The sequence below is a fragment of the Mauremys mutica genome, chromosome 6 (genome assembly GCF_020497125.1).
Source record: "Mauremys mutica isolate MM-2020 ecotype Southern chromosome 6, ASM2049712v1, whole genome shotgun sequence".
Classification (NCBI taxonomy): Eukaryota; Metazoa; Chordata; order Testudines; family Geoemydidae; genus Mauremys; species Mauremys mutica.
In genome coordinates, this window is record NC_059077.1 from 2,251,956 (window position 1) to 2,277,955 (window position 26,000).

Below are 26,000 nucleotides of genomic sequence, written 5' to 3' on the forward strand. Positions count from 1 at the left end.
TGCAGGGGCTGAGGCCCTGCATGGCCGTGACTCCGAGTGAAGCGTTGCCCTTTCCCCAGCAGCAGTTGTGTAATGGGCCATGGCAGGCTGGTGTCTGCCCTCAGTAGCAGGGTGGCACAGAGGCTCTTCCCCTCACTGGGGCAGCCCACTGGGGGCAGTGAGGAGGAGTAAGGGCAGCAGGCTGGGGGTTGGTTCCTTAGACGCGGAAGATGCTCCAATGTGGAGTCTGCACAGAGGGGGCCGGCACAGACCCCCTCCTGGCGTGCTGATGGACGGGGGACCTGGACTCGGGGCGAATCTCCTCCTGCACCCTGTCTCTCCTGCCTTTCCACCTTCTCCCAAGCTACCCCCTTCACAGGCACCCAACCCCCCTCCCCCCTGCAGTCCAGTGGTGCCTAGACCCCTGTCCTGCGGCGCCATGTTCGGCGGATCTGCCCGGGGCGCAGGGGGGTGCTGGCTGCCCGGGCTCCCCTCCCGTGGCGGGGGGATGCTGGGAGCCTGGCTGAGGGGCTGCTCCTACAGGTGGGGATAAAGGCACATGGCCAGGGAGGGACTAGGCAGGGCTGGGGATACCAGACTGGGGGGAGGCTGGCTGGGGGGGCAGGTGGGCCCAGTGGGGGGGGGGTGAGGGAGGCTGGCTGGGGGGGCAGGTGGGCCCAGTGGGAGGGGGTGGGGGGAAGGCTGGCGGGGGGGGCAGGTGGGCCCAGTGGGGGGGGAAGGCTGGCTGGGGGGGCAGGTGGGCCCAGGGGGGGGGGGGGGTGAGGGAGGCTGGCTGGGGGGGCAGGTGGGCCCAGTGGGGGGGGGAAAGGCTGGCTGGGGGGGCAGGTGGGCCCAGTGGGGGGGGGAAAGGCTGGCTGGGGGGGCAGGTGGGCCCAGTGGGGGGGGGGTGAGGGAGGCTGGCTGGGGGGGCAGGGGGGCCCAGTGGGGGGGGGGGAGGGAGGCTGGCTGGGGGGGCAGGTGGGCCCAGTGGGGGGGGGAAAGGCTGGCTGGGGGGGCAGGTGGGCCCAGTGGGGGGGGGAAAGGCTGGCTGGGGGGGCAGGTGGGCCCAGTGGGGGGCAGGGGGCAGGGGGCAGGTGGGCCCTGGCAGGGGGAGGGGGGGCCCCCAGCCGGGGGGGGGGGGCTGGGGGCGGGGCCAGCCGTGGGATCCCGTGGGCGGGGCCCAGGCCCAGGCCCGGCGGCTCCTCCCGCCGCTGGGGGGCGCTGGCTGAGCCCGGTCTCCGCCCCCCCGACGCCGCGTGCAGCCGGCTCGGCGCTTCCGGGTCCGCCCGCAGGTACCGGGACCCCGGCCCGGGCCTCCTGGGGCTGCTGCGGGGGGCGGGGGGCACCACGCCGGCTCTGACCTTCTCCCACCCTTGCGGGGGGGGCTGAGCCAGGTCGGGGGGGGAAGTGGGGGGGAGCAGTGACGGGGGGGTGAGCTGGGGGGGAACACGAGAGATGGGGGGAAGCCAGGCTGGGGGGAGCAGGAACGGGGGGGTGGAGGGGGGGTACAAGGAGGATGGGGGGAGCAGTGACGGGGGGGTGAGATGGGGGCGGGGGGCAGGGATGGGGGGCACAGGAAGGGGGCGGGGAGCAGGGCCCAGGGGGCGACACAGGAAGGGGGCGGGGGGCAGAGCCGGGGGGCACAGGAAGGGGGCGGGGGGCACAGGAAGGGGGCGGGGGGCAGGGCCTGGGGGGCAGGGCCGGGGGACCCAGGAAGGGGGCGGGGGGCAGGGGCCGGGGGGCCCAGGAAGGGGGTGGGGGGTAGGGCCTGGTGGGCAGGGCCGGGGGACCCAGGAAGGGGGCGGGGGGCAGGGGCCGGGGGGCCCAGGAAGGGGGCGGGGGGCAGGGCCCGGGGGGGGCCCAGGAAGGGGGCGGGGAGCAGGGCCGGGGGGCACAGGGAGCACCATGCCAGCTCTGACCTTCTCCCACCCTTGCAGGATGCAGAGGTGGCCGGTGCTGCTCTTCCTGGCCTGGGCCTGTTTCCTCTTCTTCTCCGGCATCGCTCTCTTCACCAGCGGCTTCCTGCTCATGAGGATCGAGCTCACCAACCGCAGCTCCTGCTCGGACCCGCTGGCCGCCCCGGCCTGGGCCGGGCAGGGGGTCGCTCCCGGCGCCTGCTGGATGCCCCGGCGCGTCCCCAAGGCCGTGCTGCTCATCATAGACGCCCTGACCTTCGAGTTCGCCCGCTTCGACCCAGCCAAGGCGCGGCCCCGGCCCTACGAGAACAAGCTGGGCTTCCTGCACCAGCTGGCCGGCTCCCAGCCCCGCCACGCCCGGCTCTACCGCTTCCGAGCCGACCCGCCCACCACCACCATGCAGCGCATCAAGGGCATCACCACCGGCTCCCTGCCCACCTTCATCGACGTGGGCAGCAACTTCGCCTCCTACGCCATCGAGGAGGACAATCTGCTCGGGCAGCTGGTGGAGAACGGTGCGTGGGCCCGGCTCACCCGGGGGTTTGCTGGCCGCCTGTGGCGGGAGGGGAGTGGGCCAGCCGGAGGAGGGAGCTGTGTCGGTCTGACCCATTGGTGGTAGTGTGTAAACCCGAGTCCCTGCCCACTCCACAGAGCGCGTGAGGCTCTGACAGCCCCAGCGGGGGACCCTTGGTGCTGAAGCTGGAGCGCTTGGACGCGCCTGGTCCGAGCGCTGCGTGTACTGGGAGCTGATCTCAGGGCAGGATGCAGGTTTGGAGCCAGGGCAGTCAGCCTGATTCCGAGACAGGTGGAGCTTTGCATCTGGACAAGGTTGTTGGGAGAGTGTCCCAGCCAGCCAGAGTGTCGTGGCATGCTCCAGAACGTATGGGGAAGAGTGAAAATGGCTGTCCCCACATGAACCCCACAGGGCTGCGGCCATCTTGACCCTTGGTTGGATCTGGGAGGGCGGGGAGGGTCTGTGTACCTGTGTGGAGTACAACGGGGGGAGGGGTCAGCGGGGTGCAGACGGCTGCCCTGCCCATCCCTGTGCCAGGGTCGCATTAGGCGGCTGCAGTGTTTTGCCCAGGCCTTCCTGCATTTCGTGTACAGCGAGAGCTGTTGTTTCTACCCTATCTCGATTGTGCTTGGTGCTGTAGATGAAAAGACGGGCCCTGGGCCTGAGGGCCTGACGGTCTAGACGTGACCTAACCCAGCATGGGAGGGTGAGAAGCGGAGGGGAGGCCTGGAGAGTCAGGTCTGTGTCCTGTGCACATTGCTGTAGTATCTCAGTGCCTGGGCCTGTGATGAGCTGACGTTATTGTTACAGACCCACAGGGTCGGTGCTATGGCCCCAGCTTTGGAACAGTCTCTAGGAGGAACCGTTCAGTGAGCCAGACCCCCTAGAGGTCTCGTTCTTCCTGGCAAGCCATGCGGCTTCACTGCCTCCTGAGACTGGACCTCTGGGCCTGAGGCACGCACAGGATACATAAAAATGTTACGAAATCTTCCTACTCTGTCACACCTCTGAGCGGCTTGTCAGCTCTGTCTGTATGGGGGTGAGAGGACAAGAGCAAAAGGGGGAGAGGTGGTAGGTAAAAGAGACGTACACGACATGTTTCCTTCCAGTGTCCTCTGCATATTCCCACTCATGGGATGCTCCGACCTATGCAGCCTGAATGGTAAATTTCGACTAGCAGTAGCCATTGGCGCGTCCAAGCGCCTCCCTTTCTTCCCCACCCCCCTGTGAACGCCAGACCTTCTAGGGCAAGGGTTTAAAGGGAGCGTGGCCCTCAACTGCCTCAGTTCCTTCAGCTGCGGCCAGCTGGACAGTTACGATGGTTCTGTATGATCCTTTCGGATCCCTAGTAGACAGACAGTTTGTGTGGGTTGTTAACGTAAGTACACAGAGTTACGTCGTTTATTTAGAGCTAGCTAGTTAAAGGATAACATGCCAGATCAGAAGGCTGAGAAGCCTGGATTCAAAGGACGTGTCTTGTGCCCGGCGGTATTCCCGGCGTGAGATGCACATGCCTGATGCTTGGCATGGCTGGGGTTGGCATTCTCCCTCTAAACGTCTGACATGCTCAGCATTGGCCATGAGGGCAAAGAAAGTGAGAGAAACAGGCTCCAGGCAATTTTATTGCAGGAAGCTCTGACAGTAGCAGCCGATTCTCAGAAACCAGCTCCATCTGTGCCTCCAGCGGGGAAGAAGCGCAATTCAGCTGCTCTGTCAGGCTCAGGATCTGAAAAAGGAGAAAAGGTCTGGATCAGCGACAGACACAGTCCTGTTTCAGAGAGACTTGGTTGCGGTTCCGAGGAAAAATGTACAGCCTTCTTCGGTGTCAGCCTCACTACAAAGAGCCAGTCCGAGAGAGAAAACAGGGACAGAGTCTCGTGGTGGAGCCAGGCTGTGGTTCAGGCTGTCAGCGCCGAGTTAGGAGCCATTCCTCTGTGGATCTCTCACTATCGGATCCAATGAAGAGACCTCTGGTGAGGGGTTGCCAACTAGCACGGCACCGCATAACGTTACCGTTAAAGCGGCAGTTAGCTCCATCTCAGGACACATCAGGTGTGTTGTTAGAACCAGCCAGGCTGACTGCTTCTCCGAGAGGCAGCAAAGAACAGGATTCAGCCCTTCTGTCCCTTCTCTTGCCTGCCTGGGGAATGGACCTTTAGCTGGGCTAGAAGAAAGCTGTCACTCAAAGTACAGACTGGAGTGTTAAGTGCTAGAAAAAGTGCTACAGTCTTAAATGGAAAAGGGTTTTATTGAGGATTTCCATGTACGCTGGATCCTTCACAACCCCAATTAATTATATATTAGAGCAACATTTGTATCTTAAGGAGACACCTCTTTCATTATCTTCAGTTAAGGTTCACCTCTCAGCCATGTCAGCATATCATGTACCTGTACAGGGAAAATCAATTTTTATTAAAGATACAATTAAGAAGTTTTTAAAAGGCCTTAATAATTTGTATCCTCCAATAAGAACTCCTTTGCCCTTCTGAGGTCTGAATGTAGTACTGGCACAAATGGTGAGACCTCCTTTTGCACTCCCGGGAAGCTGTTGTTTTTTATCTATCTGTAAAAACAGTGTTTTTGATAGCAATCACCTCTGCCAGGCACAGAAGTGGACTGTGTGTGTTGATGGCTGAGACACCAGTCACTGTGTTTCATAAGCATAATGGTCCTTCGCACACATCTTAAGTTTTCACCAGGAATAGTCTCCGGTTTTCACATGAATGAATCGACCACATTACCAGTTGTGTCCCCCAAGACCCATACTTGAGATGGGGAAGCTAATGCCAGACGTTAGATGTGAGGAGAGTCAGACAGGACTAGAATTTCAGCAGTCTTCAAGGCTGTTTATAGCTTATGGACCAGAAAACAAGGGAAAAGCTGTTTCTGTGCCATCTCTCTGTAGCTGGCTCAGGTATTTATGAAGCTTGTACACGGAAGGGATTATCCATTCCTCACGGCATCAGAACTCATTCAGGTAGATCAAAGGGAGCGTGCCTGGCTGCCTACAGACGTGTTCCTCTGGGGGAGACTTGCAGAGCAGCACCCTGGCGTTCTGCTCACACTTACACTAAACATTCTGTAGATTTGGAGTCTAGGTCAGGTGCCACATTTGGCAGGCAGTCCTGCAGCCCTTGTTGGACTAGGCCCCACTCTTCTGGGGCAGGGTACTGCTTGTGGGTCTAGCCCGGGAGTGGGAATGGGCAGAGGACACTGGAAGGAAGAAATGAAGGTTACTCCCCTGTAACCGAGGTTCTTCGAGATGGACTCTGCATGTTCACACTCCTGTCCTGCCCACCGTTCCCTGCTCCCTTGGGCTTATGTAGGATGGAATGGAAGCAGGAGTTAAACCCTGGCCCTAGATGGTCTGGTGTTCAGTGGGGGGGCGCATCCTCTGAGCGGGACTAGGCCGAGTCCATCTTGAAGAACCTCGGTGACAGGGGTGTAACCGTCATTGTTGAGTCGTGTGAAATGGGAAGGCTGTCCCTGGTGCAGCCACTGCAGAGAAGACGGCTCTTACACCCGTATTGGGGAGACTGTGTGAGGATGCAGCAATGCCGCTGTTGTATGTGTGGGGAGGGGGAGGTCCGTGAGATGATCGTGCTCTTGAAGGCATGGTGCTGCAGCTGGAGAACCACTGCTGTAGCATCTAACACAAGAGCCTGGCCGTCAGGACGTGTTGGGTCTGTTTGATGCACTGCCATATCTCGCCCACTCTCTCTGTGACCAGTAAGGGAGGCAGTAAGGGCCACTGGGCTTGGTGGATTTCTGGTGGGAACAGGTCTGAGATCTCCCTACTCACTTCATACGGGCCTCTGAACAGCCAGCAGGTGATGCTAACTTCTGATCACTGAGCCTAGGGGGTGGGGAGTGGCGCTGGCGCTTTGTATCCCATTGCAGGTCTGGCCAGACTCCTCAAGCAGCGTGGGTAAGGCTGGGACCTCCCTCCTGGATCCCTGTGCTAACTCCCGTCCTGCTTTCCCAGGGAGGAGAGTGGTCTTCATGGGGGATGACACCTGGGATGGACTCTTTCCCCAGAAGTTCTTCCGCTCGTATTTCTTCCCGTCGTTTAACGTGAAGGATCTTCACACGGTGGACGATGGGATCCTGCAGCACCTCTACACGACTGGTGAGCTGCCATTGCCTGGGGGCTGGGACCGCGTTCTCTCTGCAGCCGCATTGCGCTGGGAGCCCAGCCGAGGTTCAGTGTTAGAACTGAAGGGTCACTGCTGCCCAGCTGAGTGCCCTAGGGTGGAGCCCAGCTGAGGACTGTTCTGCGTCCCAGCCGGGTCAGGGACACCGTGTCTGCACCTGATCGCAGCGGTAGCCCACGTAGCCTGCAATGCTCTGCCTGGATTCAGCAGCTCCAGACTCTCTAAATGCCCCTCCGCCAATCCAGAGGGAGTTAAGCATGCTGGGCCTTGCAATCCACAGCCTAGAACGGCCTGGTCTGCCCTGGGAATGCCACGCGGGAGTGAGGGGGACAGAGCAGGCAGTGAACGTTGTACCAGGCATTTAACCTTGAAGGGAGCTTATGAAGCTGGTGCCTGCCTGGCTCTCATTGAAATGCTCAGACAGGCACATGATGTTCTGGAATGGCCTGGGCACGCTGGGAGGTGGGGCTTGCTCAAGACCTGGTTTTTGTGTGTGTGTAGCTGGACTTTGTCCAAGGCCCAGGACTGGGGGAAAGGTGCCTTTTACAGTTTATTAATAGACCTAAAGAAATGATTGTGGAGATGGTCTGTCATCGAGAAAACCAGAAATCTGCCCTGCAGGTAGGGGGAAACCGCCTTGTGGGAGAGTTTTTTGTCCCTTAAATTAAAATGCATCTCTTCCTATCTGGCGATCGGAGACAGACCAGTCTGCAGTGAAGTGTGTGTCCGTAGAGCGTATGGGAGGAGACAGCCTGGGTGCTGCTCTTACTGCAGTAACATCCCCAGTGTCTAGGCCCTTTGTGAACACAGGGGAGAGTGTAATCCCTGCCCTGTAGAACTAGCAATATAAAAGAAGCAGCAGGCAGAATGACACACATTCAAGGTAAGTTTGGCGAGCTGAGTTCTTCTTGGAAGTGCCTTCATCGTGGTGGGCCTCGGTTTCCCCAGCTGTACAATGGGGTGATCGTACCTACCTCAGTGGGGTTGTGAGGCTCATCCGCACCACACAAGGATTTTGAAGGTGGGGCTCTACCAAGTGAGCAGTCCAGGTTTGTGTCTTCATACTGCGTCCTTGCTTCTTCATCTTAAGGGGCGGGGGGGTTGGAATATGACCGAGCTGTGTAAAATGACTGGTGTGGAGAAAGTGAGTAGGGAAATGTTATTTACCCCTTCACATAACACAAGAACTAGAGGTCACCCAATGAAATTAACAGGTTTAGCAGGTTTAAAACAAATATAAGCAATTCCTTCTTCACGCATCGTACAGTCAACCTGTGGAACTCCCTGCCAGGGGATGTTGTGAAGGGCAAAAGTATAACTGGGTTCAAAAAAGAACTAGATCAGTTCCTGGAGGACAGGTCAGTCAGTGGCTATTAGCCAAGATGGTCAGGGATGCGACCCCATGTCCTAGGTGTCCTGAAACCTCTGACTGCCAGTTGCTGGGAGTGGATAACGGGTGGATCACTCAAAACTGTCCTGTTCTGTTCATTCCCTCTGGGGAACCTGGCACCAGCCACTGTCAGCAGACAGGATCCAGGACTAGATGGACCATTGATCTGACCCAGCAGGGCCGTTATGTTCTTACACCTGTGGGGGTTCCCAGCATAGTGGAAAGGGGCGAGCCAGGCTGATGGAAAGATGGCCGCAGGCTGGAGTCACTGGCTGGCTGGCTAGCAGGGGACAGCTTATGATCTAACGTGCCCTCTCCCTTGTCCTGCAGTGGATGGTGGTGAGTGGGACCTGCTGATCGCTCATTTCCTGGGTGTGGATCATTGTGGGCACAAGCATGGACCAGACCATCCAGAAATGGCCAAGAAACTCACCCAGATGAACGAGATGCTCAGGTGACCAGTGCCCTGGGATGGGGGGTTGCCAGCTCACTCACCTCGGCACCTGCTTTTCTAGGGTTGTGAGGCCCCCTGAACCCAGAGCTTCTCCTCGGTAGCCTCCCAGAGATCCACTGCAGCAGCATGACGAGCTGGGCAGCAGGGGGCGCTCGCTCCGCGCGTCACCTCAGAGCCCTGGCTTTGAGAACACAGCAGGGAAATGGCAGCTTGAAAACGATCCTGCCCCGCCGTGGGGCCCTGAGGCTGTCCCCCACCAGGAGAGGGGGTCACAGTCGGCCACATGCTGTGACGCTGGCAGGGATTGAACCGGGTCGTGGAGAGCAGGGGCTGCCAGAGGCTGTGCTGGAGCCTTCGCTCCTAACTGAACTTGCAGAAAATATTCTAGCCCAGGGGTAGGCACCCTATGGCACAGGTGCCGAAGGCGGCACGCGAGCTGATTTTCAGTGGCACTCACACTGCCCAGGTCCTGGCCACTGCTCTGGGGGGGCTCTGCATTTTAATTTAATTTTAAATGAAGCTTCTTAAACATTTTGAAGCCTTATTTATTTTACATCCAACAATAGTTTAGTTCTATATTATAGACTTATAGAAAGAGACCTTCTAAAGAGGTTAAAACGTGTTACTGGCACGGGAAACCATAAACTAGAGTGAATAAATGAAGACTCGGCCCAGCACTTCTGAAAGGCTGCAGACCCGTGGGCTAGCCCACTGGGGCCCAGCTGGAGAGGAGACAGTGACCCCTGGTGGTTGTGAGGCTCGAGTACAGTCTGAGAAGCACTTCCAGAGCCTTGGATAGAGGGCACTAAGATTGCGCAAAGCTTGGGGTCACGGAACAGCTGGAAGGGCTGGGGGTGAGTCCCAAGAGCTCTGCCTGTGTGGGGTGTTAGAGCTGGAGCTGGCAGGGCTCTGAGCTGCCGTGCTGTGCACACAGCCCCATGGCAGGCTAAGGGCTTCCCCAAAGCATCCAGCCCCCTGCCAGGCATGCTGAATGAGCCAGAGGTTTGTGACGGAGCCTGGCCCCCCAGAGGATCAGCTGTGTGGAATGGCCTTCCAGGACTGAACTGTCGCTGCTGTTCATGTAGGATCTAGGCAGGAGTCTGCTCTCTCTGGGCTCTGAATAATCTTTGCATTTCTAAGGAGCCCATCAGCATAGCATCTAGGCTGCCACCCTCTGTTGTGGGGAAGCAGCCAGTTCCCAGCACAGGAACAGGCTCGTCGTGGTTTCGCAGTGGTGCCTGGTCCTGCTTTGTTGTGCTCAGAGCCCTGCCGGTGGTTCATCGCCCCGGGGCTGCATCCGGGCATGGGTCAGTGTGGTGACTGATGAGCCGTGTCTCTGGGGGCAGGTCGCTGGTGGATCACCTGGCGAACGACACCCTGCTGCTGGTGGCAGGGGACCATGGAATGACGGAGACTGGGGACCACGGAGGAGACAGCGAGAAGGAGGTGAACGCGGCACTCTTCGTGTACAGTAAAACGCCTCTCTTTGGAGCCCACCTTCCCGAGGTAACGGAGAGGGATGCCAGCAGAGCCCTAGCTCAGGGCCTGAGTCCTGCTGGGCACGTACTTGGGATGGGGCCTGCAGGGGGAGTGAGCCCAGGGGTCCCAGGAGCAGGGAGACGTCTGGCCAGCCGCAAGGAAATATGACACGAATCCTTCCTGGACCCAAACCCCTGTCTGCCCAGCCCAGGGCTTGAGTGGATTCCGGGGCTGCCGCTCCTCTGTCTGTGCCCCCAAAGAGGGGCTCTCCCCTCCAGGAGAAAGTGAGGTGGGTGAGACTTTCCCTTCCCATCTGCCCGAGGGTTCAGGGGCCTGCCGAGATTGCCTTCCCCACATGGCTCCCTTCCTAGGTTCTTCGTCCCCTCTCTGCACCACCCAGCTGAGTGCAGAGAAGCCGTGCAGGGCCAAATGAACCACCAGCCCTGCTAGGCCTGTGCCCTGCAGAAACAGCTAGGTCCTGTCCTGCAGCAGGGATGGTTGGGATGTGGCCACTGGGGTTTCTAGCTTCTCCATCCCCATCAGAGCAGGGGGCCCAGGGGTTTCCCTCTGGCTCCCAAGCAGGACCATCTTCACTGCCTCCCAGGCCTGCGCCGGGGGGATGCGTGGCAGGCCCGGTGGGTTGTGGCTGCAGATGGGGCCTCAAACGTGCAGGGTGGCAGGTGCCAAGTGCATCTGTGCCCTCCGGCCCCCAGGTTAGCGTACCCCTGCCCGGGAGATCAGTGCGTACTCATCCCCGCTTGTCTATTGACTGGATGGGCTCCCTTTCCTTGTCCTCCTCCAGGAGCCGGAAACCATCCCGCAGGTGAACCTGGTGCCCACGCTGGCCCTGCTGCTGGGTGTGCCCATTCCCTACAGCAACATCGGGGAGGTGATGGCTGAGCTGTTCTCGGGGGACGGCGGCGCTGCTTCGGCAGCACTCAGTCAGCTCTCGGCGTATCGCATCAATGCCAGACAGGTGGGGGCGATTCCACGGAGAGGCCCAGGATCACAGAGGCAGTGCCAGGCCTGGTTCCCAGTCCCCTTGTCACCCTCTAGCCACACCTCTCGCTCTCCTCGAGAAGGTGGCCTGTTATAATCCTCCTCAGCCAGCTGGAGGGAATCCTGCCAGAGCCGATCTTTCTTCTCTGGGGTCAGAAATTGTTTGCTGATACAGGAGTTTTGCTGGGCCTGACCCAGCCAGCCCATCCCCCTGGTCTCGCTGCCAGCCCTACATGCAGGAGTCCCGCTCACAGTCACATACAACCGCCTGTTACCTTCGGGGAAGCACTGCTGTACTTTTAGCCTGTCCTACTGCAGTGTGATGGGATGACGGCAGCCAGACTCTGTGATTTGCTGGCAGCATCATGTGGAGCAACACAGATTACAGAAAACTTCAGCAAGCCTAGGTCCTAAACCTGCTGCCTGAGGAGATTGCTGGTGTTAATTGTTAATAGGGCTGTCGATTAATCGCAGGTTTAATCGGACTGTGAAACAATACAACACCAATTGACATCTCTTACATATTTTGGGTGTTTTTCTACATTTTCAAATATACTGATTTCAATGACAACACAGAATACAAGGTGCCCACTGCCCACTTTATATTATTTTTATTACAAATATTTGCACTGTAAAAAGATGTTTTTCAATTCACCTCATTACTAGTACTATAGTGCAGTCTCTTTAACATGAAAGTGCAACTTACAAATGTAGATTTTTTTTGTTACATATTCGCACTCAAAAACAAAACAATGTAAAACTTTAGAGCCTACAAGTCCACTCAGTCCTACTTCTCATTCAGCCAATCGCTAAGAGAAACAAGTTTGTTTACATTTACGGGCGATAATGCTGCCCTCTTATTTACAATGTCACCTGAAAGTGAGAACAGGCGTTCATGTGGCAGTTCTGTAGCCAGCATTGCAAGGTATTTATGTGCCAGATATGCTAAGCATTCGTGTGCCCCTTCATGCTTTGGCCACCATTCCAGAGGACATGCTTCCCTGCTGATGATGCTCGTTTTAAAAAAAAAAGTGTTAATTAAATTTGTGACTGAACTGCTTGGAGGAGAATTATATGTCCCCTGCTCTGTTTTACCTGCATTCTGCCATATATTTTGTGTCATGGCAGTCTTGGATGATGGCTCAGCAAATGTTCGATTTAAGAACACTTTTCCTGCAGATTTGACAAAACGCAAAGAAGGTACCAACGTGAGATTTCTAAAGATAGCTACAGCACTCGACCCAAGGTTTAAGAATCTGAAGTGCCTTAAAAAATCTGAGAGGGTGAGGTGTGGAGCATGCTTACAGAAGTCTTAAAAGAGCAACACTCTGATGTGGAAACTACAGAACCCAAACCACCAGAAAAGAAAATCAACCTTCTGCTGGTGGCATCTGACTCAGATGATGAAAATGAATGTGCATCAGTTATCAAGCAGAACCCGTCATCAGCATGGACGCATGTCCCCTGGAATAGTGGCTGAAGCATGAAGGGACATATGAATCCTTACTGCATCTGGTACATAATATCTTACGGTGCCAGCTACAACAGTGCCATGTGAACGCCTGTTCTCACTTTCAGGTGACATTCTAAACACAAAGCAGGCAACATTATCTCCGATAAACTTGTTTGTCTTAGCGATTGGCTGAACAAAAAATAGGACTGAGTGGACTTGTAGGATCTAAAGTTTTACATTGTTTTGGTTTTGAATGCAGTTATTTTTTGTACATAATTCTACATTTGTAAGTTCAAGTTTCATGAGAGAGTTTGCACTACAGTACTTGTATTAGGTGAATTGAAAAATATTATTTCTTTTGTTTCTTTTTTACAGTGCAAATATTCGTAATAAAAAATAAATATAAAGTGAGCACTATACACTTTGTATTCTGTGTTGTAACTGAAATCAATCTATTTGAAAATGTAGAAAGCATCCAAAATATTTAAATGGTATTCTATTATTGTCTAACAGCGCAATTAATTGCAATTAATTTTTTTAATTGTTTCACAGCCCTAATTGTTAATAAAGCTTGGAATAACGGGGGACTTCCGGAAGACTGGAAGAGCGCTCCTGTTGTGCCAATATCCAAAAAAGGCAAAAGAAGTGACTCAGTTAGCCTGACACCAATCCTGTGCCAGTAATGGAATAGCTGATACAGGATTCAACTGATAGATTTTCAGCAGTGATTTTCAACCTTTTTTCATTTGCAGACCTCTAAAAATTACAAATGGAGGTTGGACCCCTTTGGAAATCATAGACATAGTCTGTGGACCCCCAAGGGTCCGCGAACCCCTGTTTGAAAACCACTGATTTAAAGGATCAGAATATAGGAAACATTAGTCAGCATGGTTTTATGGAAAATCAGTCATGTGAAACAAACCTGATTTCATTGTTTGATGAGATTACAAGTTTGGTTGATAAAGGTAACTGCGTGGGTGTAACAGACTGAGACACTTGTAAGGGTTTTGACTTTAAACCCATATGATCTGATTTTTTAAAAAACGTTAGCATGATACAATATCAATAAAGCCCACGTTAAATGGAGTGAGAACCAGCTAACTGACAGAGCTCAAAAACTAGTTGTCAGTGGGGAATTATCCTTGAATGGCGGGTGTTTCTAGTGGGGTTTTGCAGGGATCAGTTCTAGGCCCAATGTTTTTCAATGTCTTTGTCAATGATCAGGAAGTAAATATAAAATCCCTGCTGATAAAACTTGTGGGGGGACACACAGATTGGCAGAGAGGAAAGTAGTGAGGACAGGGCAAACGGGAACTGCGTGTGCTCGTCCATTCAAACAAAATGCATTTTCATACAGCCGAATGCAAAGCTGTCCATTGAAATGAAGAGTGAGGAGTGAGTTCATTACAGTGTGTCAGGACCTGCATGGGGGAGAATCCCAGGTACTAAGTGGCTCTTAAATCTAGCAGGGCAAGGCAGAGTGAGAACCAGTGGCTGGAAGGCGAAGCCAGACAATTCAGGTTCAGAATGAGGCACATTAGAGGCCTGCCTGGAAGATGCTTTAGTCAAACACAAGTCACTGGGCTCAGTGCTGGGGTCATGGTGAAATCCTCTGGCCTGTGTCAGATGAGATGATCCAGTGGTCCCTTCTCTCCACAGTCTCCCTGAATCTCCGACACGGGCTTATGCAGCCCCTGTGCGTGCTGGGCAGAAGGGGGCAGGGCTGCTGCGGGTGGGTTTCCATTGGCAGGTGTTCAGGGACGCTCTGGACCAGCCCCTGTCTGAGGGAGGGGGGAGGCGGCAGTGAGCATCTCCACTGTAACCCTGGCCCTTCTCTGCAGGTGGACCGTTTCCTGCACTCCTACTCGCTGGCTGCCCAGGACCTGCCGGCTGAGCGGCTCCGGCACCTGCGGGAGCTTTTCTCTGCCGCGCTGGAGGAGCACGACCGGCTGCTGGCCCAAGTGCGGGAGGGGCTGCCTGCATCGCCCGAGCTGGAGGCCAGGCTGGGGCGACTGGTTGGCCGCTTCCAGCATTACCTGCGGGAGGCCCGGGCCGTGTGCATGGAGTCCTGGGCCCGCTTCCACCCCCTGCGCATGGTGGCTGGCTGTGCGCTCATCGCCGCCTCCTGCCTGCTCTGCTGTGTCGCCTCGGAGCTGGCGGCGGCCCTGGACTTCTCCTACCGAAGCCGCCTCCTGTACCCGCTTCTCTGGGGCCTGGCGGTGGCGGCTGTGCTGGGGCTGGCCCGCCTGCTCACCAGGGAGGGGCTGGACCTCATTCTGGTGGGGTCGTGGTCGGCTGCCGCCTCCCAGCTGGCCTTCTTCTGGCACTCGTGGGGCCGCCGACCCCGTCGAGCCCATTTGGCCGGTGTCCAGCCGCCGGTGGCCAGCGCAGGCCTGTGGCAGAGATTGCGAGCGTGGCAGGGGCTGGTCCTCCCCATGGGCATCCTCTTCATCCGGTGCTGCGCCATGTTCTCCGACAGCTTCGTGGTGGCCGAGGCCCGGGTGGCTCCGTTCCTGCTCGCGTCCCTGGCCATCCTGCTGGTGGGCAGGCTGCACTGGCACGGCCGGCTGGCCGCTCCGGAAGCCCCCAAGCAACCCCCAGGCTCTGCCTTTTCCCAGAAGGAGAGCTGGCAGCTTCTGGGCCTCCTGGCCGTGCTCCTGGCCTGCCTGCGCCTCTCAGGCCTTTTCCACCAGTGCCGCGAGGAGATCCCGCACTGCCAGCCCTCGCCCTTCCTGGCCCCCCTCTCCAGCCTGCAGAGCACTCAGGCCAAGAACCTCTTCTACCTCCTGTGCGTGGCCTCGCTGGCCGGGCTGGTCTACGCCGTGCGGCGCTGGCTGCGGCACTACGGGAACCTGAACAGCGCCGGCCCCCTGGTGCTGTTCGTGCGCTGGGCCTTCCCGCTGCTGGCCGTCTGGATCGCTTGCTACTGGGCCGTCACCTCGGGGGCGGAGGACGCGCTGGGCAAGCTGCAGGAGCTGGTGCAGGTGGCGCTGGTGGGCTTCCCACGGGCCGTCTACGGCCTGGCATCCCTGGGGCTCCTGCTGGCGCTGTGGAGGCCCGTGACGGTGTTCGTGAAGGACAGCCGGGAGTCAGTGGGGCCCATTGTAACCCCTTATCAGGGGGCCCCCAGCTCCCACGCCGAGCTCCAGCACGTCATCCCACAGATCTACAGGAGGATGCAGGAGTCTCTGAAGACCCAGCTAGACAGGGGTCACCGGAGGGCCACGGTGGCAGCCTACGGCCTGGGGAGCGTGTACTCAGCCGCCCTGGTCATAGTGCTCACCCTGCTGGGCCTCCTCCTGCTCAGCCTGCACAGCGAGAGGATGAGCCTCGCCTTCCTGCTGCTCTTCCTGGAGGGCTTCGTGCTGCTGCGGCTCCACGCCTGGCTCGTCAGCCTCGCCGGGGACGCCGGTGAGCTGGGGGCGGCCGGGGCAGGGTCGCTCTTGGTTGGGGGGTCCCAGGCCCCGCTGCCCATCCTGGAGCCCGGGATGCACCGAGCCCTGTCTCGTGGCTGCAAGAGCCGCCGCAGGCCCAGGCAGCGCGGGGGCTGGGCTCCAAGGGACCCTGCTCTCGGGGGCTGCTTACTGGGGGCCTGTGTTGTGAGTGGCTCTGGCTGACGGCAGGGTTTGAGCAAGGGGAGAGGGAGAGAAGGCCTGAGGCTGGGGGACAGGGCCCCTGCGGGGTGCTGGGGTCCCTGCTGTTGGGGGGCGGAGGGGGTTCTGCTCACGCTCCACACCTGGGCTCACTGCCCAGCGGGAGGGAGTTGAAGGGCTGCCAGGGGGGTGAGGGCTGCACTGTCCCACCAGCCTGGTGCTTTGCCCAGGAGGGCACCTACCACCCTTAACCCGGGGGAAGAAGGCCAAGGTGCCCAGTGCCGGAGCCTGGTTCATCCCTCCCCTTCTCAGGGGCGAGGGCAAGGAAAGGGCTGACCCGGCCTTGTCTGAGCTGTGGGTCAGACCATCTCCAGAGGCCTGTCCCGTGACGCTGGTGTCTCTGTCCCTCTCAGAGCCCTTTGTGGTCCCCTGGTACGCGGTCACCGCCTGGGTCTTTGCTGCCACCCAGTTCTTCTATTCCACGGGCCACCAGCCCATCTTCCCAGCCATCCACTGGCACGCAGCCTTCGTGGGCTTCCAGGAGGGCCACAGCACCCACCTGCTGCCCGCTGTCCTGGTGGGGGCCAACACGTTCGCCTCCCACATCCTCTTTGCAGGTAAGTGAAATTCCGCTTGAGCCCGGCGGCTTTCACAGGCTGCCCGGCTCGCTGCTGAGGGAGCCGCTGGTGAGCCGCAGCCATACTGCTCTCATGTGACGGGCATCCGAGGGGTTAACAGTCACTGCTGGGCCCCGTGCAGGAGAGCGATCCCCACCCCACCCCGGGGCTGTGTGTGCCCCCCGCGGGCGCCGGGACGCCTGGTAACTTCCTGTGCCTTTGTCCTTGAGGTAGTTGGCTGCCCTCTGCTCCTGCTCTGGCCCTTCGTCTGTGAGGCGCCCAACTCCCAGAGGAGGAAGCTGAAGAAGGAACTGCGGGAGGAGCTTCAGGAGGAGGAGGAGCCCATGATGGAGATGCGGCTGCGGGAGTCTCCGGAGAGGTTCTCCGCGGCTCTGCTGCAGCTGGGGCTCAAGTACCTCTTTGTGCTTGGCGTGCAGGTAGGGGCAGGGGGGCCCAGCATTGCCATGGGACAGTGGGGACACCGAAGGGTTAATAACGAGCCCCGCAGCGTGGGGTGGGAATGGGACTCTTCCCTGAGCTCGGGGACAAGGAGACCTCAGCCGGGGCCAAGAGCGACAGTGGGTGGAGGCGGAGTTCACTGCGGTGCCGCTGGCTCCTGGGGGCGTGCGACCTGCCGGACAAACCCACCTGCCCTTCTCAGCCACGCCCCTCGGCTCCTGCTGATCGAAGCCTGAGTCTGTTCTGAAGTCGTGGGGCTGCTGCCACGCCTGGCCCGTGCCGTGGAATCCCTGCGAGACGGCTGCACCTCACCTGGAAATCTGGCTATGGACGTGCTGGGCTTCCAAGTGAAAAACGGGGGTTTTCTCCCTGCCAGCGCCACGGTCACAGCCTGGGCTCTCCCTGTCCCGCGTGGCCTGTAGCGAAAGGTTCTGCGGGGCAGGGTTTGCCATCTGCAGCGTCTCGGCCCAAGTGCCACTGATTGGAACTGAGTCAATGCTGATGACACTGACGCACAGGAAGGAGGGGACTCGAGCTCCCGCTCCCAGGGCTGGGCTAGCTCTGCAGGGCTCACCGGAGGGAAAAGCAGAAGAGACATTTCTGTCCCTACAGGCGGCGGCTCAGACTCGGGTGCACACGGGGCAGATTGGCTGAGTAAAGGGGGCCATATTGACAGGCCCTTTGTGGGGCTGGTACCTTAATAGACATCGGGACGCTGAGTTCGGGTTGCCCTCAGTCCTCTCCTACCTGGTGCTGAAAAGCTCTTGGGACTCCTGCCGATCTCGGCGAGTGGGAGAGCTGCAATGGCTGGGCCCAGTGGGATGAGTTCAGGGTGGATTTCCAGCCAGACCCCCTGGCTTAGCTTGGGCCCAGCCAGTCTCAGAGTCATAGATGGGGCAAGTTCCCCATGTCAGTTCCTTGTGGCTGCTGGGTTCCTTGGAGCTAATGAGCACAAATGGGGTTTCCCGCTAGTCCCCTCGCACTAGCTCCCATGGTGCATTGGCCTTGTGCCAGGGTTAAGCGTTGGCTGCATCTTCACTGGAACGTGACGCTGGTCTCTGCACCTCTGCCCCTTCGGGCTGTGAGTCCAGGGGTGCCCCCATAACAGCTCTGACAGCCGGGGGGGATTCGTGAGCAGGTTAGGGGTAGCTGCTGCTGCTCCTAGCCGTACACCTATCTATGTGGGGTTGGCTCTTCGAGCCTGTCTCCATTCCAGCGCCTTGAAGATGTGTCTCGCTAACGCCGCAGCTAGTGAAACCCTTTTCTGTGGTACCCCAGAGGATGTTTTGGGTCTTGCAGCCTTCCTCTTACCCTCCACTCCCAAGTTTAACACCTGTTTCCTGGATACTCTTCTGATCTGCTTTTCCCATGTCCAAACCGTCTACGCCTGGGCTCCCTCAGCTTTTCTGACATTGGTCCCACCTTCCCACTTCCCCGAATGAGTTCGTTCCGAACGCCGGCCATTCTTGTCGCTCCAAGCAGCCATCTTAACGTTCTCATTTCCACTGTAGTCAAGATCTGCTCCTGTCTCTGTCTCAGTGCCCAGCATGCGGAGCTGTACAGAAGTGAATTGTACGTAATTACCGTCTGGTAGCTGTCACGGTCAGGCTGACCGGCATTCTCCTATCACAGATCACTCCGCTCGCTTCGCTCCATTTAGTCCACGTCTTTCCTGTTCTGCTTATAATTTCATTGTTGAGTTCACCATTTTCCTGGACTGTCAAACTAGCTACTTGACCTTCTTCATCTGCTAAAAGCAGGCACCAGGGTGCTCCTCTGCATGTTCTGTGTAAGTGCCTCGAGCATCAGTGTGAACGAGAAGGGGCTTAGTGCCGAGCCGTGGTGTGCTCTGACTCACTAGACACGGCTCAGTTTCTCTGCCTGGCCTCTGGCAGTGGTAACAGCGCATTTGCCCACATCCCGGACGAGTCTGACACATTCTTCGGTCTTTCGTTCTCCACCCCCACATGACTCCTCTCAAGCCTTCCCAAGATCCATGAACCCTGTGTGCAGGGTTTTCCTCTTTCCTCTGTGCTTTTGCACAAGCGCTCTTAATGCAAAGCGAGCACAAACCCAAACTCACGCCACTGATGGTAGCTTCTTAAAAACATGTTTTCTAAGTGCCAGCCCTGCAAATTGCTCCTGGATTGGAGGGGTCCAGCTGGGCTCTCTCCATCTCTTGCATCATCCCCAGCCATAAAGGGTTTGCAGATTCCAGTGGAGTTGCCCAGGGAGAATGGAGGACACAGTCTGGCCTGCATATGCCTGGGACCTAGCTAACAGTTCTGTCGGTGTGAGCTGGAGCGATTCCAGCTCCCTGTTCTGTAGCTTGGCTGGCCCTGCAGAGTTGGTAGGAGCAGGTGTGACTGACACCCCCCCCCCCCCCCCAGGCGAAGGGGCTGTATGCTGGGAAGGGGCTGCCTGTAACTCGTCCCGTTGCCCTGTGAAGACAGGGGCACATCAGTTGAGTGCAGCCTGTGGTGTCCTGGCAAGCTGTAGAGCTCCCTCTGTGAGACTCCTTCCCTGCTTGGTTATAGTTCTTCTCTTTGTGTGTGGCTTATCATCCTAGCCACTCCCCACAGCCCGGGGGCCTGGTGTCTGCCCCCTGGGGATACTGGTCTGGCTCTCCCGTCTCCCTCCTTGACACCCATGCGTTGGGGAGACACTACATGTCCCCAGTGGCTGCAGCCCCTTCGGAGGTGTGTGCCCCATAAGGCGGGAGAGGAGGGAAGGGAGTCCCTTTTGGGGTGTTATGTAACTTGCTTTCCCATGATGCTCGCTGCACCTGGCCCAGTGACCTGCCTGGCTTAATAGCCTTTGCCATGGGCTGGGTGAGGCTTCTAAGGGTGATGTGTGACTCTGCCTTCTCCCTGCTCTTCCCCACAGCTCCTGGCCTGCGTCTGGGCAGCCATGATCCTCAGGAGGCATCTCATGGTCTGGAAGGTGTTTGCCCCAAAGTAAGTCCCAGGAGCTCTCCTCTGTCCTTGGGTCGGCCTATTGTTCCTGGCAGCTTGACTAATTGTCATAGATTCCAAGCCCAGAAGGGTCCGCTGGGATCGTGTGGCCTAGCAGGGGGTGCTGCAGATCAGATTTGGGGGCATGGAAGAGCTGTGGAGTTGGCGAAGCTCATACAGCAAGATGAAGGGTGATTTATCACTGGAGTAGATCAGCAGGGCAGTGGGGGATCGTCCCTCGCTTGGAGCCTGTAAGTCCAGGCTGAATGTTGTTCTGAAAGACACAAGCTGTTGGGCTGGAGTCACAACGCAGTGGGATACCCTGGCCCGTGCTGGGCAGGAGGCCTGAGATCTGGCTTTGGGATCTGTGACCCCCTCGGCCTCTCGCTGTCAGGAGAGTCAGATTCAAAATAGAAACACAGAACTTCAAAAAGATCTCACAAAACTAAGTGATTGGGCAACAAAATGGCAAATGAAATTTAATGTGGATAAATGTAAAGTAATGCACATTGGAAAAAAATAACCCCAACTATACATACAACATGATGGGGGGCTAATTTAGCTACAACGAGTCAGGAAAAAGATCTTGGCGTCATCGTGGATAGTTCTCTGAAGATGTCCATGCAGTGTGCAGAGGCGGTCAAAAAAGCAAACAGGATGTTAGGAATCATTAAAAAGGGGATAGAGAATAAGACTGAGAATATATTATTGCCCTTATATAAATCCATGGTACGCCCACATCTCGAATACTGTGTACAGATGTGGTCTCCTCACCTCAAAAAAGATATTCTAGCACTAGAAAAGGTTCAGAAAAGGGCAACTAAAATGATTAGGGGTTTAGAGAGGGTTCCATACGAGGAAAGATTAAAGAGGCTAGGACTCTTCAGCTTGGAAAAGAGAAGACTAAGGGGGGACATGATAGAGGTATATAAAATCATGAGTGATGTTGAGAAAGTGGATAAGGAAAAGTTATTTACTTATTCCCATAATACAAGAACTAGGGGTCACCAAATGAAATTAATAGGCAGCAGGTTTAAAACAAATAAAAGGAAGTTCTTCTTCACGCAGCGCACAGTCAACTTGTGGAACTCCTTACCAGAGGAGGTTGTGAAGGCTTGAACTATAACAATGTTTAAAAGGGGACTGGATAAATTCATGGAGGCTAAGTCCATAAATGGCTATTAGCCAGGATGGGTAAGAATGGTGTCCCTAGCCTCTGTTCGTCAGAGGATGGAGATGGATGGCAGGCGAGAGATCACTTGATCATTGCCTGTTAGGTTCACTCCCTCTGGGGCACCTGGCATTGGCCACTGTCGGTAGACAGATACTGGGCTAGATGGACCTTTGGTCTGACCCGGTACGGCCTTTCTTATGTTCTTATGTTCTTATTTGCCAGAGCAGTCTATGCTGGGGGCATGGGGCAGGGCAGGTGATGCTTGCAGGGGAGGACTGTGTCCCTGGCAGGAACGTTGGCTGCAACACATGCACTGTGTCTGTCCTGCCTGCAGGTTCCTCTTTGAGGCTCTGGGCTTCATAGTGAGCAGCATCTGCCTCCTGCTGGGGATTTTCCTGGTGATGCGTGTGGATTGCGCGGTCAGCGCCTGGTTTGAGCAGCTCCAGCCCAGGTAGCATCTGAGCAGCCGAGATGCAGGGAACCCGACGTGGAGCATCGTCCCCTGAGGTGACGGCTGGGTCCCTGCTTCGCAAGGCCAGGCAGGACCTGGGAGCCGCCACCATGGACAGTAGCTGGGGATTATCCCCGTCTCCCTGCTGGGTGCGACAGGGCGGGGCCGGCTGGTCTCTGGCCTCACTCATTGTGTCATCGAACTCTGAGCTCAACTTCATTGCCTCCCGCCAGGTGGGTTTGGAGCCCAGGCCAGGCACATTCGGCTGCAACGAAGGGTCTGTTGGGGGAGGAGATGAAAGCACAAAGCCTCAAGTGCCCTCCTGTAGCTGGGTCTTACTGGGATTTCCCCGACATGTCTCCTCGCTGGGCAGAACACACCGCAGGCCACAGCAGGGCTGTGCGCTGCCTCGGTGTTTGCTACCTCGCCTGGGGCAGAGACGGGGCCTCGTCTACTGAGGAGCTCCAGGGGTGTGTGGGCACCAGAGGAGTGAGCTCCCTGTTCCCTGCCCATGCAGCAGCCTCCTCCCGGTCCCTGGCTCCCAAAGAGGGGAGTCTGGGCAGCGCACGTCCCTGGGCCCGAGGCTGCTCCACCTGTGCTGAAGGAAGAATTGTCTGCTACCATGTGATGGGGACGCCTCCTGCCTCACTGATTCTAGTCTTCCTCAGGGCTGTGCGTGGGTGTGCCGCACCCTGCTGAAGAGTGTGTTTGTGTGTGTGTGTGTGTGAGAGAGAGGCCAGAGAAGCCTGCACAGCATGGTGCTTTCAGATGGTACCTGGGGCTGGGTTAGCAATAGTCTCTACAAAGTCTGTGTGAAACTGCTGGGGAAGGAGACAGCAAGGAGGGAGGGAGTTGTGCCCAGGAATAAAATCCTCTCTGAGCCAGGGCTTCAGCCTTTTCTGGTATCCAAACAGAGGCCTCGGCTGTAGCAGCCACTGCCCCCGTCTCCTGTCCGGGTGCAAGCCCTTCAATCTGCTGTGGAGCTGTGGCTGCTCGTAACCCCAATCTTGCGATGACGAGTGACCCAAGCAGCGTGGCTGGTTAATGAGCACAGCTGAATGGCAGCCAGGTAGTGACAGGGCCTAGTAGCAAGGCTCCTTGTTAAAGGAGGAAGGGAGAGCCAAGAACTGCAGGCCGAGCCACTGGCATGGGCTCATTGGTGACCAGAGCTCGGTGCTTGAAAGCTTTTAGGAGCAGATAACGCCCCGGCAGGACTGATAGCTTAGCGCCTGCAGAAACGCTGGGGCACCACCTGGGGTCGAGGTTGGGCCACATCTCAAGCTCGTCAGGGTGGGGCCTGGCCGCGTGGCTGGAAGATCTGTAAGAAAACCCCAAGTGCTGCAGGTGGGGGTGGGGATTCAGAGCACGGTGCTTTTTGCGGTACTGACCTGGGTGCTCCAGCCAAGGGTGTTGTGCTGCTTTGGGTGACGTCTCAAAGGAGCTGTCCCAACCTCACTCCTCCTGTTTATGATCAGGAGATTGTATCCCTTCTCCGCAGGGGTTACCCATGGGGCCTGGCTAAATTCCATTCTGCCTCCCTAAAGTCCCCCTGCAGTTAGGGTCGTCTTCACTTCCTGCCCTAAGCCATTGTGATACTACTTGGTGCTATTAAACCCTGCTGTCTCCCCCCGGGGTGGGTGAAGTGATCTGTGCTGGGTGAAGCAGCTCTCGAGGGCAAAAGGAGCATTGAGCCCCGTCTCTTTCTGGCTTTGAACCAGAGCTGTACGTGTCTGACTTCAGTTCACTGTGCTGTGGCTAGAGCAGTTCTGGGCCCTGCCTCTGGGTCCTTTTGTGGCCCCCAAAGTTATCCTGGCTGCTGAACTGCTGCTGTTCGCCCTGAAGCGCCCAGCTGGTCTGAAGGGGGCGTGTCTTGTGGGTGGGTTTGGTTAGTCGCTGTAATCCTGGGGGTCCTGTGTTTGCCCTCCCTGGGGTAGTAGCTGCACGGGTTGGTTAGATGGGGTCACCTGTTACAGGATGGTTCTCTGCTGCAGCTGCTAGTGCAGACCCTATTGAGTCCTGCTGGCCAGTTCGCAGGGATTGCCCCGTGGGCACGTGACTGGAATGGGGGCAGGTGGCATTAGAGCTCCAGGCAACTCGCATTACGGAAGCCAGGGAGCAACCCCCACTGTGTCACCTGCATTGCTGCGGTGCCCAGCCGTGCCGCCTAGTCCGTAGCCGCTAGTCTGAATGGCCTTGCAGTCCAACTCTCTGCAGTCTTTAAAGCTGTATTACTGTCCCACAACATCCCTGTTCTGGGCTTTGCTTTCCCCTTCTCCCAAATGTCAGCCGACCTCCCTTTCTTCAGGAGCTTTCACTGCACTGCTCAGCACTTCCGTGCATGTCACTGGAGAGCTCCGTGCGCTTAGCAGCTAACGGCCTCCAGCCTTCCCCCTCCGCCCAGTCAGCTCTGGATTATCCCTGTTTTACAGATGAGGACCCTGAGGCGCTTGTGGCTGTGGTGTGCCCACGGTCACACAATGAGTTTGTGGGCAAGCAGGAACACAGCCCAGGAGTCCTAGCTCCATGAAAAGCACAAAACTCTACCGCCCCCCAGCCCCCATTTAACTCATGCTGTGTCCCCTTCCAGCTCAGGGTTGATTTTGAATCTTGTATCTTTAAAATGTTTAAATCCCCTTGTTCTTGTAGCTACAGGGTGGTCTGGTGAATCTGGGAGCTGGAACTCCTGCTTTCTGATCCCAGATCTGCCACAGAATGTGTGACCTTGGGCAAATCACCCTGCCTCAGTTTCCCAGTCAATAAAATAGAAATAATCTAATTCCATAGAGACCCCCCCCCCCCCGATTTCCCTAAACGGGGATTTTAGTAGGTTGGGACCTGGGGCCAGGAGGATCATCCATCATCTGCTCCTCAAACTTGTCGCTCCGCACTACTAGGGCACTGTGCAGAGACACGATCCGTGGGATGCAGGCCTAGCCTCTCATGGGCCCCGTAGATCAGGACCAGTACCTAGAAATGGATCTGGTGATGCCCGTCTGTCTGTGCAGGTGTAAAACTCCATTCTGGCCGTGCACACTCCAGCCAAGGGTTGGACAAGAGCAGTGTGTGCAGAGCTTTGGCATGGGAGAGCCATAGACACATTTGTGAGATTGGGTCTAATTTCTAAAGCCTGGGTGGGAAATCTCTATCAAACCTCCCCAAGAGGTGGGAGCTGGTCACAGCCTGTGTTCTCAAGGCCTTTGTCCTGTTTGGTTTATTCCACAGCTTCACATATGTCAGCTGTCAGCACCAGTCTACAGTTAAGCCTGTTTCCTTTTGCTCCCATTCATCCTATTTCTGTTTATGCTCCTTTAAATGTTTTAAACCATTCGCCTCCCTTAAGGGTGCCAACACTCTCTCAGGAGGTTGCTGGGTATTGCACCCCATTGCCCGAGGGGAGGTTGTGTGGTCCAGCAGACAGCACCCACAGCTGGGATTCAGGAGACCTGACTGCCATTGACTGACCCATGTGGCTTTGGGCAAGTTGCTTCCCCTTGTTGTGCCTCAGGGACCCCGTCTGGAAAATAGGGGAAACAGCCATTTATGTAAAGCACTTTGAGTGGGCGGGAGCAAAGTGCTGTAAAGATGCTGGGCACTAACAGGTATCTCTGTGAATCTGATTGTCACTTTTCTTTCCGCTGGAGCAACTCAGCCTACAGGTGGAAGTGGCTCTGGAGTCTCTGCCAGTGAGTCGAGATTTATAACAAAGAGACAGGAGGGGGCAACTTGGCAGCTGTGGTTCATCTAAAAGCATCACCTCTGGACCACTCCAGTCATTGAGACAGAGTTGGCGAGTGCTCCAGAGGAGCGGGAAACGGGAAGCCTGTGTTCTCTTTTCAGGTCTGTAACTGACTTGCTGTGGTCTTGGGCAAATTGTTTCACTTCTTGTGTCTCAGTTTGCCTAAAATTGCGATAATACTGACCTACCTTAACAGGGGTATTGCAAGGCTGAGTTGTCTGTAAAATGCACTGAGACCCTCATTGAAGGAGCTAGAAACTAATTAACGGTTTTGTTTAATTATATAATTACTAGGTGGTGGGGAAGATTTGCTTTGTGAGTTTGGATGTTGCTTCTCCTAACTAAATCCAAGTACGGTAACTTTGTGAGTGGTCTCTGAGCCCAGTTCCAGCTTACTCCCATTTCTAGGCTATTGTCTGTTAACCTCCTTTTAGGGAAAATGGAAAGTGAAAGATTAAACTTGAGAATGTTAGCAGGTGGCAGGAGGCCCCTGCAGTTGGTCTGGTTCTGTGCTGCAGCAAAACTGATCCTTGCAAATAAAGTGTGAGATTCAAAATGGAGGTGAGCTTGGGCTGCTTTGTACTTGTGTGGGGCGGGGAGTAGAGGCAGCAACCTGGCAGCGGACGGGGTGTAGCCAGTGCAGAAGAGGTGGAGAAGGGCAAGTGTGGGGGGGTGGGG

At 56.7% G+C, this 26,000-nt stretch overlaps 1 protein-coding gene across 5 annotated transcripts; it reads left to right on the forward strand.

The window, feature by feature from the left end:
* Window positions 1-1,217: 1,217 nt before the first annotated feature.
* On the forward strand, window positions 1,218-25,880 carry PIGO (phosphatidylinositol glycan anchor biosynthesis class O). 5 transcript variants are annotated; one of them, XR_006580428.1, is made up of 10 exons: window positions 1,218-1,271; window positions 1,917-2,410; window positions 6,395-6,538; window positions 8,284-8,407; window positions 9,754-9,913; window positions 10,689-10,862; window positions 14,180-15,749; window positions 16,345-16,548; window positions 16,783-19,964; window positions 21,470-21,546. XR_006580428.1 is itself a non-coding variant. In XM_045021102.1 (10 exons), the coding sequence occupies exons 1-10, from the start codon at window positions 1,885-1,887 to the stop codon at window positions 21,588-21,590; spliced, it is 3,297 nt and encodes a 1,098-aa protein (XP_044877037.1). In that variant the 5' UTR covers window positions 1,882-1,884; the 3' UTR covers window positions 21,591-25,880. The 5 variants fall into 5 exon arrangements, 2 of the variants coding, with proteins under 2 accessions (XP_044877037.1, XP_044877038.1); XM_045021102.1 differs by lacking the exon at window positions 1,218-1,271 and having other exon boundaries at window positions 1,882-2,410; window positions 16,783-16,985; window positions 19,894-19,964; window positions 21,470-25,880; XR_006580427.1 differs by lacking the exon at window positions 1,218-1,271 and having other exon boundaries at window positions 1,882-2,410.
* Window positions 25,881-26,000: the final 120 nt, after the last annotated feature.